The sequence below is a fragment of the Urocampus carinirostris genome, chromosome 19, assembly GCF_059441175.1.
Source record: "Urocampus carinirostris isolate Australia breed hairy pipefish chromosome 19, RoL_Ucar_1.0, whole genome shotgun sequence".
In the NCBI taxonomy this organism is placed as follows: Eukaryota; Metazoa; Chordata; class Actinopteri; order Syngnathiformes; family Syngnathidae; genus Urocampus; species Urocampus carinirostris.
In genome coordinates this window covers 25,844,118-25,859,940 of record NC_142367.1, presented here as the reverse complement: position 1 = coordinate 25,859,940, position 15,823 = coordinate 25,844,118, and the positions used below count along the sequence as shown (strand labels likewise).

The 15,823-nt window shown below is 40.7% G+C and overlaps 1 protein-coding gene across 1 annotated transcript in view; it reads left to right on the top strand.

Moving 5' to 3' along the window:
- Positions 1 to 15,823, top strand: part of pcdh15b (protocadherin-related 15b) — a 247,267-nt gene that overhangs the window by 140,351 nt on the left and 91,093 nt on the right. Inside the window, exons 19-21 of the mRNA XM_088323283.1 lie at positions 1,517 to 1,596; positions 3,081 to 3,174; positions 12,002 to 12,130. Coding sequence (XP_088179409.1) covers positions 1,517 to 1,596; positions 3,081 to 3,174; positions 12,002 to 12,130 — 303 coding nt within the window. The remainder of the gene's footprint in view (positions 1 to 1,516; positions 1,597 to 3,080; positions 3,175 to 12,001; positions 12,131 to 15,823) is intronic.

Below are 15,823 nucleotides of genomic sequence, written 5' to 3'. Positions count from 1 at the left end.
AATTATTTCCTTCTTAAACTCGATCAATGTTATCACCATTTTCCACTTTTCTTTCCTTTTATTACTAATTTTCCTGGGACCTGTTACTATCTGCAGAGAACGGTAATAAAACCAAGAAAATCACAATAAAATAAGATAAGTTCCCTCCAAACAGGCATTATCAAGGCATCATCGCCACCTACTGTTAAGGAGTGGAATCGCCCCTCCATTTTTCTTCTTCTTAGTATTCTTTTGCCATGGCAAAGACCCACCAAAAATGGTTTTGGACCCACCAGTTGAGAAACCCTGATCTAGATCACAGCATTGAATTTGAAGAAAAATACCTTGACTCCAAAAGGTTTCTGCAATAACATTTTGTTGGGTGAAATAGTGTTGTGCCTACTGATTAATCTCTACCAAGCATTCTCGTATAGGACAGGGGTGGGCAAAATGCAGCCCGCGGGCCACATGCAGCCCGTCAGGCTTCTTTTATCTGACCTGTGAAACAAAAATGGTCAAAATATAATGACTCTCTCGCTCTCGCTCTAGCTCTCTAGCTATCTTGCTATTTAGCTATCCCTCTAGCTATCTAAGTATCTCTCTCTCTCTCTCTAGCTATCTCTCGCTATCTCTCTCTCTAGCTATCTCTCTCTCGCTCTCTGGCTATCTATCCAGCTATCTCTCTTTCTCGATCTATCTGGCTATCTCTCTCTCTAGCTACCTAGCTCTCTCTCTCTCTCTCTCTCTCTCTCCTTAGCTATCTAGCTATCTCTCTCTCTTTCTCTCTAGCTCTCTCTCTCTCTCTCTCTAGCTATCGCTATCTATCTCTCTCTCTTTCTCTCTGTCTCTAGCTATCGCTATCTATCTCTCTCTTTCTCTCTGTCTCTCTCTTTCTGTTTCTCTCTCTCTCTTTCTCTTCTCTCTTCTCTCTCTCTCTCTCTCTCTCTCTCTCTCTCTCTCTCTCTCTCTCTCTCTCTCTCTCTCTCTCTCTCTCTCTACCTACCACTAGCTACCACTCTCTCACTCTTTATCTCTCTAGTTATCACTATCTATCTCTCTCTTTCTCTCTCACTTTCTTTCTTGTCTCCTCTCTCTCTCTCCCTCTCTTTCTATCGTGTCCTCTCTCTCTTTCTCTTTCGCTCTCTCTCGCTCTATTGCTCTCTTGCTCTCTCTTTCTTTCTCTCTCTACCTAGCTATCTCTTTCTCGTCTCCTCTTTCTCTCTCTCTCTCTCTCTCTCTCTACATATATATATATATATATATATATATATATATATATGGTAAATACAGCACTACTAATGCCATTGTCCCTCTGTGTGTCTACAACAAAAATGCTACAGTACTACAAAAAATGCTACAATATTACTACAAAACTATCAAACTTAGTGCTTAAAAAGAGGGACCAAATTCATTATTATGTTTTGATTCTGAACGTTTTAAAATTTTAGATTTTAAAGTTTTAGTATATTTTATGCGGAAATTGTTTTTTTTTTTCGGTAAGTATTTATCGCATCATAAATTGTTATCGTGATTTCAGGCAGTAGATCGTGAGCAGGACCCCATCATCTACCGGATCAATCGTGGAGATCACCATGGACAGTTTTCACTGGAGCACAAGTAAGCATCCACATCGTTTTTTTGTCTTTCTCATCTATTCTGTGTATATCTGGGACTCAGAAAACTGCAGTTCTTGGCCTTTTCACGCTCACTTCTCAAGACGATAAACTTGAAATGAAATCTGATATAAGATGTCCGCCTATGCAACGATAGCACTGGTGCAGTGGAGTTTGCACCAGCGTAGTAAGTTTTGCCCCACGGGGACGGTGTTTCTAATTTTTTGGTCTATTTCTGTGGGCATAATATTAGCATCCGGTTCTCCGCATTATCTCCGAATCAGTAGGCACCACCGGAGAGACAATAATAGCTCCAAAAGATCCTGGAGTCTCAGAGTGCCACCTTAGAGAATTGGGCTCCAACAAGAACTCCAACAAAGGCGCCCTGCTCTATTTATTCATTTATATGTCATCAAAAATGCATTTTCCACCACCAGGGGGAGGTCTGTTTACATTTCTTAGGGGGTGAGGAGAAACCTCGGGAATTCACTTCTGAAATGGAACTGCGGAGATACAAATGCAAAGTGACGAGTCGTCGAAGATGATGGACCTCGTGTTGAACAGCATCCGGGAATGTCGTGATTACAGATGCGGGGCACCTCCAACAGCCCCGGACTCTGATTGGCTGTCGTACTCTTTTTAAACTCCCGTCCTCCAGCAAGCACTCGTCAGATCGTCTGTGAACCTATGCTCCCAGCTAGGCAAGCTTTTTGTGACTCTCCGACTCTATCCTGCCCTGATATCTGTTGCTGACCTCTTTTCTGGACCTGTTTTTGCTCTTCCGCCCCGGCCATCGACCTGTTTTTCTCCCCGTCTACGACTACCCTCGCTCGACACGGAAGTGCCACTTCCGCGTTCCTTCTATCTGCTACCCGTGCCCGACAATCATCGGATCGTGGATGCAAGCCCTGTTCTCCTTCTTAATGAAAACTGAGTAAAACGAACGCAATTGGGTCTCGTCTCCGTTCCTGGTCTGTGACAGGGAAGCAAAGACCCGGGATTTAAGGATTTCAGAACACAATGTACACAGATATATTCAAAAATGTGAAACAAGCACTTTAAGGAGCTTTCATCTCCACGTTGGAGGAATATTAGATGGGCTTTGTCAGACTCGACGTCGGCTGAGCCTTCCATGTATGATTATAGCGCGACTACAAAGGTGTGCTGACTAGCGCTTTCACGCATATTCTGTTACGCCCTTCGGCTCACGACGCAAACTCGAAGAATATTTTTACAATGACCCACTTTGCAAATTAAAGAGTTGGATTTCTTCAACCGGAAATAAGCTGACGTTGTGCCGTCAATCGGCGGAGGTGCACCCAAGAATCAATGGGCATCGCGTCAAATACTAGCTTATTCTGAAAGTATTTTCAAGACACTGTGAAAAACTACGCTACCGTACAGTTAAAATACTGTCCTTGCATTTGGGTTGTTCTGCTTGTTTAGTTTGAAATTCTCATAATTGTGTTCATGCTCACTCTGTTCCAGTTCTGGGTCTTTGGTGTTAGACAAACCTCTAGACAGGGAGTCCGTGGACTACTATACACTAGTGGTCACAGCTTCGGATGAGAGACCAGATGGGGTAAGGATTACTCTCATTCATTAAAATGTCAAAAGTGGGTGTACGGTTTTCACTGTTGACAATGGTTTGGGTCATTTTTAAGAATCATTGGCTCTTTAAATCAGCAATTTCAGTTAAATGTATCATAGATCGGAATATTTCTCAAATGGTGGGTTGGCATATCAAAGTGGGTCATGGACCTGTTTTCTGTGGGTCGCGGGGGTTTTACCTTGGCAAAATAATTATAGGAAAAGGAAATATGTAGTGCAATTACACTACCTAACAGTAGATGGCGTTAGTTTTGGAACACATTGTTCTTCTTCTGCCATGCAGGGTCCCTTGTTATGTCCAAATACCTGAATTTTCTGTGGGTCGCGGGCTTTTACCTAGGCAAAATAATGCTAGGAAAAGGAAATACGAAGTGTCAATTACACTACTTAACAGTAGATGGCGACAATGCATTCATTTCATTGTGATTTTGTTGGTTTTCTTTTGTTTTCTGCTCATAATAATGGCTCCTTACAAAGTTGGCTACAAGGGGATGGAAAAGTGGAAAATGTTTCAGGACCCGAACGGAAACAGGACCCACTCGCGTAACGTTTCTCACAAGTTTTATTAGAAGAAAGGGAGGGGATTGCTGGACGCGGGAAGCAGGTCATATGTCAATGATCACATTTTTTCATACGACTGTACATGATTTGCTGTACGGAATTTAGGACTTTGTTATTCCCTTCCGCCATCTCCTGGCAGGAAGTCATGATCGCGGAATGGGTCAGCTGATTCATGATGCGCGTGCGAGTACATGCATTTCTTAGATGTGGTCAAATAAAATGTTCTCTTTTTATGTTTTGGGGGGTTTGGGTTGACGTTTTGCAGTCTACTATAGGCATATATTTCACAATTTTTGTGCTACATGGATGAATAGAAATTTAAAAAAAAACAGTGGGGATCAGTATGGAACCACTCTCCAGCACTCCGTCCATCTACCCTTCCTCACACCTAATATATCCTGCCCCAAACAGCACTGATATTGGTAAGATAAGAACAATTGACTGCAGTGGAAAATAAAGCATAAGGCCTCTTTGAACGCAGTTGTAACATATAACATTATCATATAACATATGTAACATATTTCATCTCATCTCATTAGCTGCACCGCTTATCCTCAGTAGGGTTGCGGGGGTGCTGGAGCCCATCCCAGCAATCATCAGGCAGTGGGCAGAGGACACCCTGAACTGGTTGCCAGCCAATCGCAGGTCACACAGGGACAGACAACTCGCTCGCCTTATTCACACCTAGGGACAATTTGGACCAGCCAATCCACCTGAAATGCATGTCTTTGGAATGTGGGAGGAAACCGGAGTGCCCGGAGGAAACCCACGCAAGCACGGGGAGAACATACAACCTCCGCACAGGAAGTCCGATAGCTGGATTTGAACCCACACAGGTGGTTCCCAAGACCTTAGAACCGTGCTGCACACGCGCTAACCACTGTGCCGCCTTGCTGCCCCGTATGTAACATATAATACGTGAAACTGGAGTGTTAATATGTGAACCTGGAGTGCCATGCCCAATTTTGTTGTCACAATAACAGTGTTCTCGTTTGCCCGCGTTCCTGCGTCCTAGACGCATCATTTTTGCTGGGGACGCATAGTCTCAAATCAACATGCGTCCCCGGTACGCAACTTTTTTGACACAAAATTGTCATTCTTACCCGATCACATTTTTTTTTAAACAAAGATTTACCGCACTCCAAACTTTTCGTCAGGCTGTTGTTTTGGTCTCGCGGTTCGAGTTTTCGTCTGCACGCCGATCTCGAGTTGTGTGGCGAAACGTCCGTCTCTTTTTAGAGAACCGGCTTTTTCGGCTCAACTCATCAAAGAGAGCCGGCTCTCAAACGGCTCACTTGCTTTGATGCATTATATTACAAATGATGATGTTGTATAAAGAAGTTAAGAAAAAAAGGAAGTATAAAAGGAGAAAATGAAAAAAAAAACAGGTTTGTGGTTATCCCTTTAATCGGTATATTACCAACAATATGATGATGATTAAAACTGAATGAATATATAGATTTGTAGATGGTAAGGCGCCCGCTTTGAGACTGGGAGGTCGGTGGTTCGCGCCCCGGCCGAGTCATTCCTAAGACTTAAAAAGTGGTCGGCGGCGCCCTCTGTTGGCTGCGGCTGCATCGGCTCGCTACAACGGGTCAGGTGCAATCGACATTTCGTTCTGTGTACATTGTTACACAGAATGACAATACAAGGAAATTATTATTATTATTATTATATATATATATATATATTTGTCACCGATTTACAATTTCAACCTCGATAAGACAAAATTTTGTGGAGCCATAGATCTCTGTTGGGACCCATAGATTTTTGAGCATGCGAGTCCCCGGGACCCATCAATTTTCACAGGTTAAATGAACACTGCAATATGTTCAACCCATTTTGTAACAATGACAATAAAGGTATATTCTACTCTATTCTAACATGAACTTAATCGAGAAAATATTTACCTTTTCAACTGACTCACCCCACCTTCTTAAATGACCTTCAACTTTGAATACTTCAGAAGGCACATTCATGTCAGGTCGCCCGAATCGAACGCTATAACCTAGCCTTGTCTTTTCTTTATCTCGTTAACTCCTCAGGGGACCTCAATGAAAGGAAATAACTGTATGTTCTCCTTTTTTCTTGAAAGAGAATTACAAGCCCATCCATAAGCCTTGTTTAAGGGCCTTGGGGCCTTACAATAAGAAAACCTTTAAAATAACTACAACTATTCTTCCTGCAGAGCTACCAAATACAGTGCCTGGTGAAAGCATTGACCCTGAATAACTTCATTTTCATATTGCCACATTTTTGGCTTCAAACCTAAAGCTAATAAACAGAAAACATTTTTTTAAGAATCAGTAACACGTAAGACAGGATTGTATACCGGAACCAAATATTTTTAAATATAGCCCCTCTGTTCTCTCAGCTCAGCCAAACGAGTCTAGAAGTGCCCTGAAGACTTCTCAATGATTCAATGTCAACCTAAATGATTAACAGTGACAAACAGGGTGTACTTCACGTCATTTATTCTCAGTAGGAATGCATCTGATTTGTAATTGGCTCAGAAGTCTGTGAAAGGAGAACAGACGGCATTGTGAAGACCAAAAAACACATCAGGCAAGTCCGGGATAAAAGTAGGAAGCAGAAATGGGATGCAAAACGATTTAGCAATGTTCATACATCTCCTGGATTAATGTGCGAGGAATAATATAAAAATGGAGAGAACATAAAACCTCTGCAAACCTACCAAAACCTGGCTATCCTAAACTTTTGGCCCAAACAAGTAGAAAACTAATCAGAAGCAACCTAGAGGCCCAGGATCAGATTGGATGACATGCAGGCATACACAGCCGAGGTGGGACAATCTGTGCATAAGAAATGTATTAGTCACACTTGGCATAAATCTGGGAGACACAAGTAACATGTGAAACCAGGTGCTCTAGTCAGATGAGACCCAAATTGAACTTTTTGGGCTGAATGCAAAGCATTACGTTTGCCGGGTAACACTGCACATTACCCTGAAAACACCATCTCCACTGTCAAACATGGTGGCGGCGGCTGCATTATGCTATGAGGTTACATAGAATAGAATATACCTTTATTATCATTGTTACAAAATGGGTTGAACATATTGTGACAACAAAATTGGACGTGGCACTCCAGTTACACATTTTGACTGTAAAGATAAAAGATTAAAAAGAGACAAAAAGATGGAAGAATTTGGATATATATGAACACAAAATACTTACACAAGAAAGTGTGGGCATGTAAGAGAAGAAGATATTTACATTGGGTGTTTACTTACAGGGGATCGTCATAGTGCAATATGCAGTAGTGTAAATAGGCCACATTGTGCAAAGTAAGCACAATGGGAAGATGAATAGAGCCAAATACAGGGCGATTCTGGCAGAGATTTGTGTTGGAGTCTGCAAGAGACTTGAGAATGGGGTGCAGGTTCACTTTCGTCCAGAACAAGGGCAAACTAATCGGAGAAGCAACCAAGAGGTGCCTTACTACACTAAATGACATGCAGGCATACACAGCTAGGGTAGTATATCTGTGTGTAAGACACGAATTAGTCGTATTCTGCATACGTCTGCCCCTCTTTGGAATAGTTGTAAGTCGAACGCTCTTTCTGAAAGAAGCCACATGGGAGAGACTTAACATGTGGGAAAAAAAGTGCCAGATGAGACCAAAAGTAACATTTTTGGGCTGAATGCAAAGCGTTACGTTTGGCATAAGAGTGACACCGCAAATCAATATGTCACTGTCAAGCATGGTAGTGGCAGCATCATGCTCTGGAATTGCACTTCTTCAGTAGGGACCGCGAAGATTGCTAGACATGATGGGAAGATAGATGGAGCCAAATAGATTGCGATTCTGGCAGAAAATCTGTTGGGGTCTGTAACAGGACAACGACCATAAATATAAAGCAAAATCTAAAATGCGAGGGATTAAAATGAATAATACAACGGTGTTAGAATGACCAAACATAATAATCCAGAACTCAATCTTTTAGAACATTTGTGGAAAGATTTGAAAAATGCTGGGCACAAACAATCATCATCAAACCTTATGGAACTTAAGCTGTTGTGTAATGAAGAATAATATAGGATTCTGTTTACAGATGTGCAAAACTTATCGAGACATACCCAAAAAGACTGTGTGACCGTGATTGCAGCAAAGTAGGTTGTACACCTTCGTCCCAGCCTCCGCGCTGGTAGAAGACATTTTGAACAGCGTTCGCGCCTCTCATTTAAAACTGGTACTGTCAGTCACCGGAGGCGTTCCAGTTCATGCTTTTTAAAATTAAGTTATCCAATTGGTGGATGAAGTCGAGTCGAGTTGTGTTTATTTGTGACACAAAACTCAAAGGGCTGTACAGACTACAGACTATTATGACAAGTATTAACTCAAAGAGGGGCAATATATTGCAATTTTCGTTTTTTTATTTGTTCGCACGAAATAAAATGTTGAATAAACTAGGTTTCTTTTCACGCGTGTGTCTCACATGTTGTTAATTCTTGGAAAATATTTGTGTTTTAAGCCTGAAATATGACCATACGTCCAAGTGTTCTTGGGCGTGGGATCGATAATTTTCTAAGACACTGTACATACTTAATAAGGAACCTAATAAGGAACTGTGCTGCAGTAAAGACAGTTGGAAATTTGTGGCGCATTTAGTTCACATGAATGAATGCAGTGGCTCAGGAGGTAGAGCGCTCGTCTTGGGATCAAGGAATCGCAGTTCGAATCCCGGCTCCTCCGTGTTACATGTCGAAGTGTCCTTGGGTAAGACACTGAACCCCTAATGCCCCCAATAAGCAGGTTAGCGCCTTACATGGCTGCACGGCCGCTATTGGGAAATGTGAAGCACACTGTAAAGCACTTTGGGAAGTCTTGACTTGAAAAGCGCTGATGATTTCATTTCATTTCATGAAACCTTTATTCGAACATCAAAATAAAAACAATAACTCAACAACAAAATAACGTTACATAATATGTTCGAAAAGGGGTAGTAAGAAGCAAATGCTTATATTACCTAACCCACCAAATACACCAATGATATAACAACAATTGTAATGATATTAATAATAACAGTTATGATATAAGAATAGCAACAATAACACAAAGTTAATAACTAGACGCACTATTCCCAATCTCTCGTATCACCCATTTTCTTCATCTCTGTATTCCGCCAGTAATGTTTTTTTGTATTTATATTTGAACATGTGAATAGTTGGACAGTGTTTGATCTTTTCTTGTAAATTGTTCCAAAGTTTGACTCCGCACACCGACACACACATACTTTTCCTGGTGGTTCTCACCTTTGGGATTATGAATTCACGACAGTCCCTTAAATTATAATTTCCCTCTTTCCGAATGAATAATTTACGGATGTTTTCCGGCGCTATGTTTTTGTTGACCTTAAATAGCAATTGTGCAGTGAAAGATTTTACTAAATCATCTCATTTTAATCATTTGGACTGCAGGAATAAAATATGAGTTGATATCCTACCCCGTGTATGGTTCTAATTGCACGTTTTTGGAGGATAAAAAGGGGCTGTAGTCAACTTTGGTAATTATTGCCCCAGACTTCTGCACAATACATATTCTTTCAGAGTCTCTGCAGACGGCCTTGGCTCGCTCTCACATATACGTGCATACACACATTATTGACTCTAACAGCGTCAGACTACAAGGTGTCTAATTGGCTATTTGGCCAGTGAATCCATCATGCTGCCACTGGTCATGTAGGTTGTGAATAGGCTGGCGCTGACCTGCCGAGAGCATGACACTCTTGGTCCGACTCGGCAGTTTTGCAGCACTTCATGGGGTGAATAAATCATCTCCTGCTGCAGTAGTTCTGCACAAGCATGCTCGTTTCCTTCTGGTGAATGCCAACCGTTACAGGACAAGGAATCCATTTTAGATGAACAAATCACCCAAAAAAGGAATACTGGACGTTTTACAGCCCGGGTGCTCGCACCTTTTTATCGTGCAAGCTACTTACGAAATAGCTAATTCAAAATGATGTACTATCCTCAAAAATGTCATGACCCGGAACAGGACGAGAACCCAAATGCGTGATGTTTCTTACACAAGCCTTTTATTTTATGGGAAATGGGGAGTCGTGCATGTTAGGCAGCAGTCTGGCGTGGAATGACAGGATTGATATTGAAACAAGATATCGAAATTAAACAGGACGAACTAGACAGGAACGAAAACTAGAGAGAATAATAAACAGGACGAAAATAGACGGGAACGATTCCGGACAGGAAATGTAGGCAGGAAACCGGACAGAATCAAAATCCATGTCTTGCGGGGCAGATGTTCGTTGTCGGACGACTAAGTGAGAGTGAGAGCACTGAGATTAAATAGAAGGGAAGCCAATCTGTCAACGAGCCGCAGCTGGCGCCTCATAGGCGGGGCCAATTGGGCGCCATGGCAACCGTGACATAAAATGCTTTTTAAAAAAAGATTATTTTTAAAATGTGTAACACAAATCCGATCATTTCCAGAAGGGAACTTCATTTAGTTGTGCAATTTCGACTGAAATCCCATTTCCGTTTCTTTGTATTTTAATACGTGCATTTTATTCTTTGTTTGCGCTTACTTAGCATAGTTAAACCTACGGTAGCTTGACACAGCGGAATGGCGGAAAGTTAGCTAAAGAGCTTCGACAGTAATTTATTTTGTTTACAGTGGTAAGAAGGTTTAATTTTAGCCAGTCCGTTAGATTTGAGTTTTAGAATGTTAGCAAAATTCTCAAATAGTTTTTAAATGTTCAATTATTTCAGCACCTATGTTGTCTAGCTTAGCTGTTATTTTGGCACAAGACCTAAGCGTCAAAATTGTATGTTTATCTGACTCAGTGCTACCAAATACTACGAATCTTTTGTTATTTACTACGCCAGTTTATAGCAAATTACGAAATAGGCCTTTTCTGTGAAAACCATGAAAATATAATAAGCAAGCAATGATCATTTTATATTGGCAAAGTTGATTATCCCCCTGTTTTTTGTGGCGTATTAGTGCCATCTGCTGGACTTATGCAGTATCAAGATTAGATTTACGGTTATTGCATTGTCTTAAGAACCATTTTGGACTTAAACAGACAGTGTGTAATATGTAGTGCCTCCTAGTGGCAAGAGCGTAACCAGCTTACAAAAATGCTAGCATTTTTTTTTGGCTCTTTTCCTTTCTAAATGCTTTAATAAGCTTAAATATAAAGAAAAAACACTAACTAAAATATAGAGAAATTCCTTTTCGACAGTTTGACCTTATATATTGGGCTGTGACGTCCCCAGATGACATCGAGAAGCAAAACAAACGGTGTGTCCCGTTGAAAAGCAGACAGCGATTTTAGCAATCAGGGAATGCATTGCGCTCTCTTTAGCTTGGAGTGACTGGCTAGAACTTTGCTTACCGTGTCCCTGGGGAACTTCTGATTTTATTGTATGAGTTCGTTATTAAAGGAAAATTTTACCTGCTATTGTGTACAGCGTGTGTTCCTTTTTTTACTTCGCCTCATTTTAGGTATGTGATTGTGACTTTTCATCTTGTGTCTTTTGCAACTTGTCTTGCAATTAATATACTATTGTCCAGATAGCTCCCAGTGAGTGTGCGGGCTCCAGAGGGCTTCCAGTTTTGTCTGGTCTACGTTAGCCCCGTTAGCAATCGTCTAGTTGGCCAACCTGCTTTTTTTTCACCAGACAGGGTTTGTGTTTGTTGCTGCTGTGACTCGTGGTTATCCTGGCTTCTTACTGCATGTTTCCAGTCAGCCAGCCTCCCATTTTCTCCCAGTTCTAAATAGCCGTGTCCCAGCTGGTTTAACACCTGTTAGCTCTCTGTGTTATTTTTGCTAGTTCACCACATTTTGGCTGCTCGCTATTTGTTGTACCATTTCTGCACATACCTGCGAAACAACGCCTAGCCATTCTCCACAAAAACTATCAAAACTTGGCTCAACACATGTTAACCAATATGGTCACTGGCTTGCTAGGGTGCTGGTGTGCTTCACGTGACGTCAGAGCTCAGGAAGTCAAAGACGAGACAGACTGTCTTCAAAACGATCGGAAAATAATCGGACCATACCAATGACATATATGTAGATATTATGCAAAAACATGTACTATTTGTTTTCATATGTGGTATGTTTTAGAATCTGGGGATCCCTTTCAGTGTCTCAAACAGGAAGCTGTCAGGAAATTGAAATTGGAATACTTGCAGCATATTTGCAAAAAACTCAGGTGTTCATTGAGAAAACTTTGATGTGGTTTGTGTAGACCTCCTCTGCGACGGTGAACATCGTGGTGACAGATGTTAATGACAACGACCCCCAGTTCGATACCTCATTGCCGGTGAATCTCACCGTCATCGAGAAGCAGGATCACGCATTTGTTGGGCAGGTCAAGGTAAGATTTAACACGCTGCGATCGTGACTTGATTTCATCGCGGGTTGAAAGTGCGTGATGAATGTGAATATAAAATGACAGATGACAGAGGTTCTTGTTTCCCCACTAAGCTCCACCCAAAAACATTTGCAAAAGGACATGAAAATGCATACTAATCACACACATCGACACATGAGACATATTAAATGCATACATTTGCAAATTTAGGCACAAGAGACATAGCCATTACATTGCAACTACAAACGACACAGTGAGAGTGACTAGCCAAACCAAAAGTGCCTTCAGCATCATCCCAAAGGACATAGCAACTGTGTAACAGACATCAAATATAAACATCACAAATAACATAGCAACAGCACAAAAGCCCTAAACACAGCCGTAAGGGAGACCACAGATAACTAAAAGTGCCTTCAAGCTCACCAAAAGAGAAATGGCAACTGCATACCAATTATAACTAAACAAACCAAGAGTGCCTTCAACAACCTTAAAGTAGACATAGCGATTGCACAGAAAATCCAAATATCATTACAAAGGACCTAGTAACTGCATAATAACCCTAAACACCAAAATAAAAGTAACAAACCAGCACAAAGGACATGGCAATTGCATAGCAACTACATATACTACATTAAGCATCATTACACAAACCAAAACTGCCTTCAACGTCATCACAAGATACATAGCAACTGCATACCAATTATAAATATCACAATAATAAAGACTAGACAAACCAAAGGAGACATAGAAACTGCACAGCAAATACAAATGTGACCAAAAAAGATATGACAACTTCATACTAGCCACAAACACGACAGTAACAGTGACTAAACAAACCAAGAGTGCCTTCAACAACCTTAAAGGAGACATAGCGACCGCACAGAAAATCTAAATATCATTACAAAGGACCTAGTAACTGCATGATAACCCTAAACACCACAATAAAAGGAACACATCAGCACAAGGGACATGGCCATTGCATAGTAACTACAAATACTACATTAAGTTTCATTCACAAACCAAGACTGCCTTCAATGTCATCACAAGATACATAGCAACTGCATACCAATTATAAATATCACAATAATAATGACTAGACAAACCAAAGGAGACATAGAAACTGCACAGCAAATACAAATGTGACCAAAAAAGATATGACAACTTCATACTAACCGCAAACACGACAGTAACAGTGACTAAACAAACCAAGAGTGCCTTCAACAACCTTAAAGGAGACATAGCGACCGCACAGAAAATCCAAATATCATTACAAAGGACCTAGTAACTGCATGATAACCCTAAACACCACAATAAAAGTAACACATCAGCACAAGGGACATGGCCATTGCATAGTAACTACAAATACTACATTAAGTTTCATTTCACAAACCAAGACTGCCTTCAATGTCATCACTTGATACATAGCAACTGCATACCAATTATAAATATCACAATAATTATGACCGGCCAAACCAAGAGTGCTTTCAACAGGAGACATAGAAACTGCACAGCAAATACAAATATGACCAAAAAGGACATGGCAACTTCATATCAACAGCGAACACGACTGAAACAGTGACTGAACAAACCAACAACATTAAAGGAGACATAGCGACAGCACAGAAAATCCAAATGTCATTACAAAGGTCCTAGTGACTGCATCATAACCCTTAACATCATAATCAAAGTAACAAACCAGCACGAGGGACATGGCAATTGCATAGTAACTACAAATACTACATTAAGTTTGATTACACAAACCAACACTGCCTTCAATGTCATCACAGGATACATAGCAACTGCATACCAATTATAAATATCACAATAATAATAACTAGACAAACCAAGAGTGCTTTCATTATCACAGGAGACATAGAAACTGCCGAGCAATTACAAATATGACCAAAAAAAGACATGACAACTTAATATCAACCGCAAACATAACAGTGACTAAACAAACCAAGAGTGCCTTCAACAACCTTAAAGGAGACATAGCGACCGCACAGAAAATCTAAATATCAGTACAAAGGACGTTGTAACTAGTAACTGCATAATAACCCTAAACACCACAATAAAAGTAACACATCAGCACAAGGGACCTGGAAATTGCATAGTAACTACAAATACTACATTAAGTTTCATTACACAAACCAAGACTGCCTTCAGCTGTTTTGCAAGTTGGAATGGGCAAAAATATCAGTTTCTCCATGTGCAAAACTTATAGAGACATACCCCAAGCGACTTGCAACTACAGGTGGCGCTACAAAGTATTAACTCAATGGGGCTGAATCATTTTGCACACCCACTTTTTCGTTTTTTATTTGTTAAAGATTAATATATCCAATAAAACGCGTTCCACTTCTTGATTGTGTCCCACTTATTGTTGATGCTTCACAAGAAATAAGAGTTATATATCTTTATGTTTGAAGTCTGAAATGTGGCAAAAAGTCACAAAGTTCAAGGGGGAAAGAGGCCATGTAAAAACAGTTGGTATCAGGTGCAAATCAACAAAAAAATGGTAATGTCTTCAGTGTCGGTAATAAATCGAAACATAACACAGAAAGTGGTAACAACGGCAATGATTCCGGCACAAAAAAACGGCGATGAAATTCTTCAGAAGACCGCGAAGGCAAGGAAAACACGTGTTTTGAAGCGAACGATTCGGCGAAAGATAAACAAAAGAATACTCCTAGCAAGAAAAGGACTTTTCTGCCAAAATGGACTCAATTATATTCCTGCTTACGCTATCAGGAGCATGATAACGGAGGCTACATGTTCTGTGATGCGTGCACCCAGCGTGACAAAAAAACTGGATTGCATAAATCATTTCGCAATACGAACTTTCAGAAAAGCACATTGGATCGGCACAACGACAATGAAAACCACAAATTAGCTATGGAAATTCTGTTACTGCAATTGGACCTTGAAAAGGCATTACAACTGTGGCGGGACAGGAAACCACAAAGAATATATGAACTGAAAAATCTGAAGTGATAACTGCTTTGTATTACCAATTAATTGTGATTATTAAAACTGAATGAATAGATAGATTTATAGATTTATTTATATATTTGTCACCGATTTACAATTTCAACCTCGATAAGACTAAATTTTGGGGACCCATGGATCTCTGTTGGGACCCATAGATTTTTGAGCATGCGAGTCCCCGGGACCCATCACTTTTCACAGCTCAAATGAACACTGAGGTTAAAAAGTTTGAAAAGCCACTGTAGCAACTGACTTCCAATTACAAATATCAGCAAAAGGAACCCCTGAACTCCGCTGGCTATACTAACCTCAAAGCAGCATTTCCAACCAGGCATTTCATATAAGTCAGGAATGGTATTTTCCACCTGCGAAAGGTCACATTATTCCAAACACTCTACTTTCCAGTGTCTCCTCCCACTCGGGAAGTTCCGCCGAGACTCTTAATTAAACCGCTACCTTTTTCCAGCAGGGGATCGACAGTCATCAACATAAGTCTCCGAAACCTCTCCGACTTTCTAATTAGGTCCGCGAGTTATCGCGCTCACGCTCCGCATTCGTATACACGCCGCTCATTTCGAGTCGGTTATAAGCTCTCATGATCGCGATATGTAAATCGGGAGAAGGTTTATTATTGTTATGAATAAATACATTTGGGAAAAACTATCGGGCGATAATAAAGGTTCCTACAGTTCCTCGGAGGATTCGTTT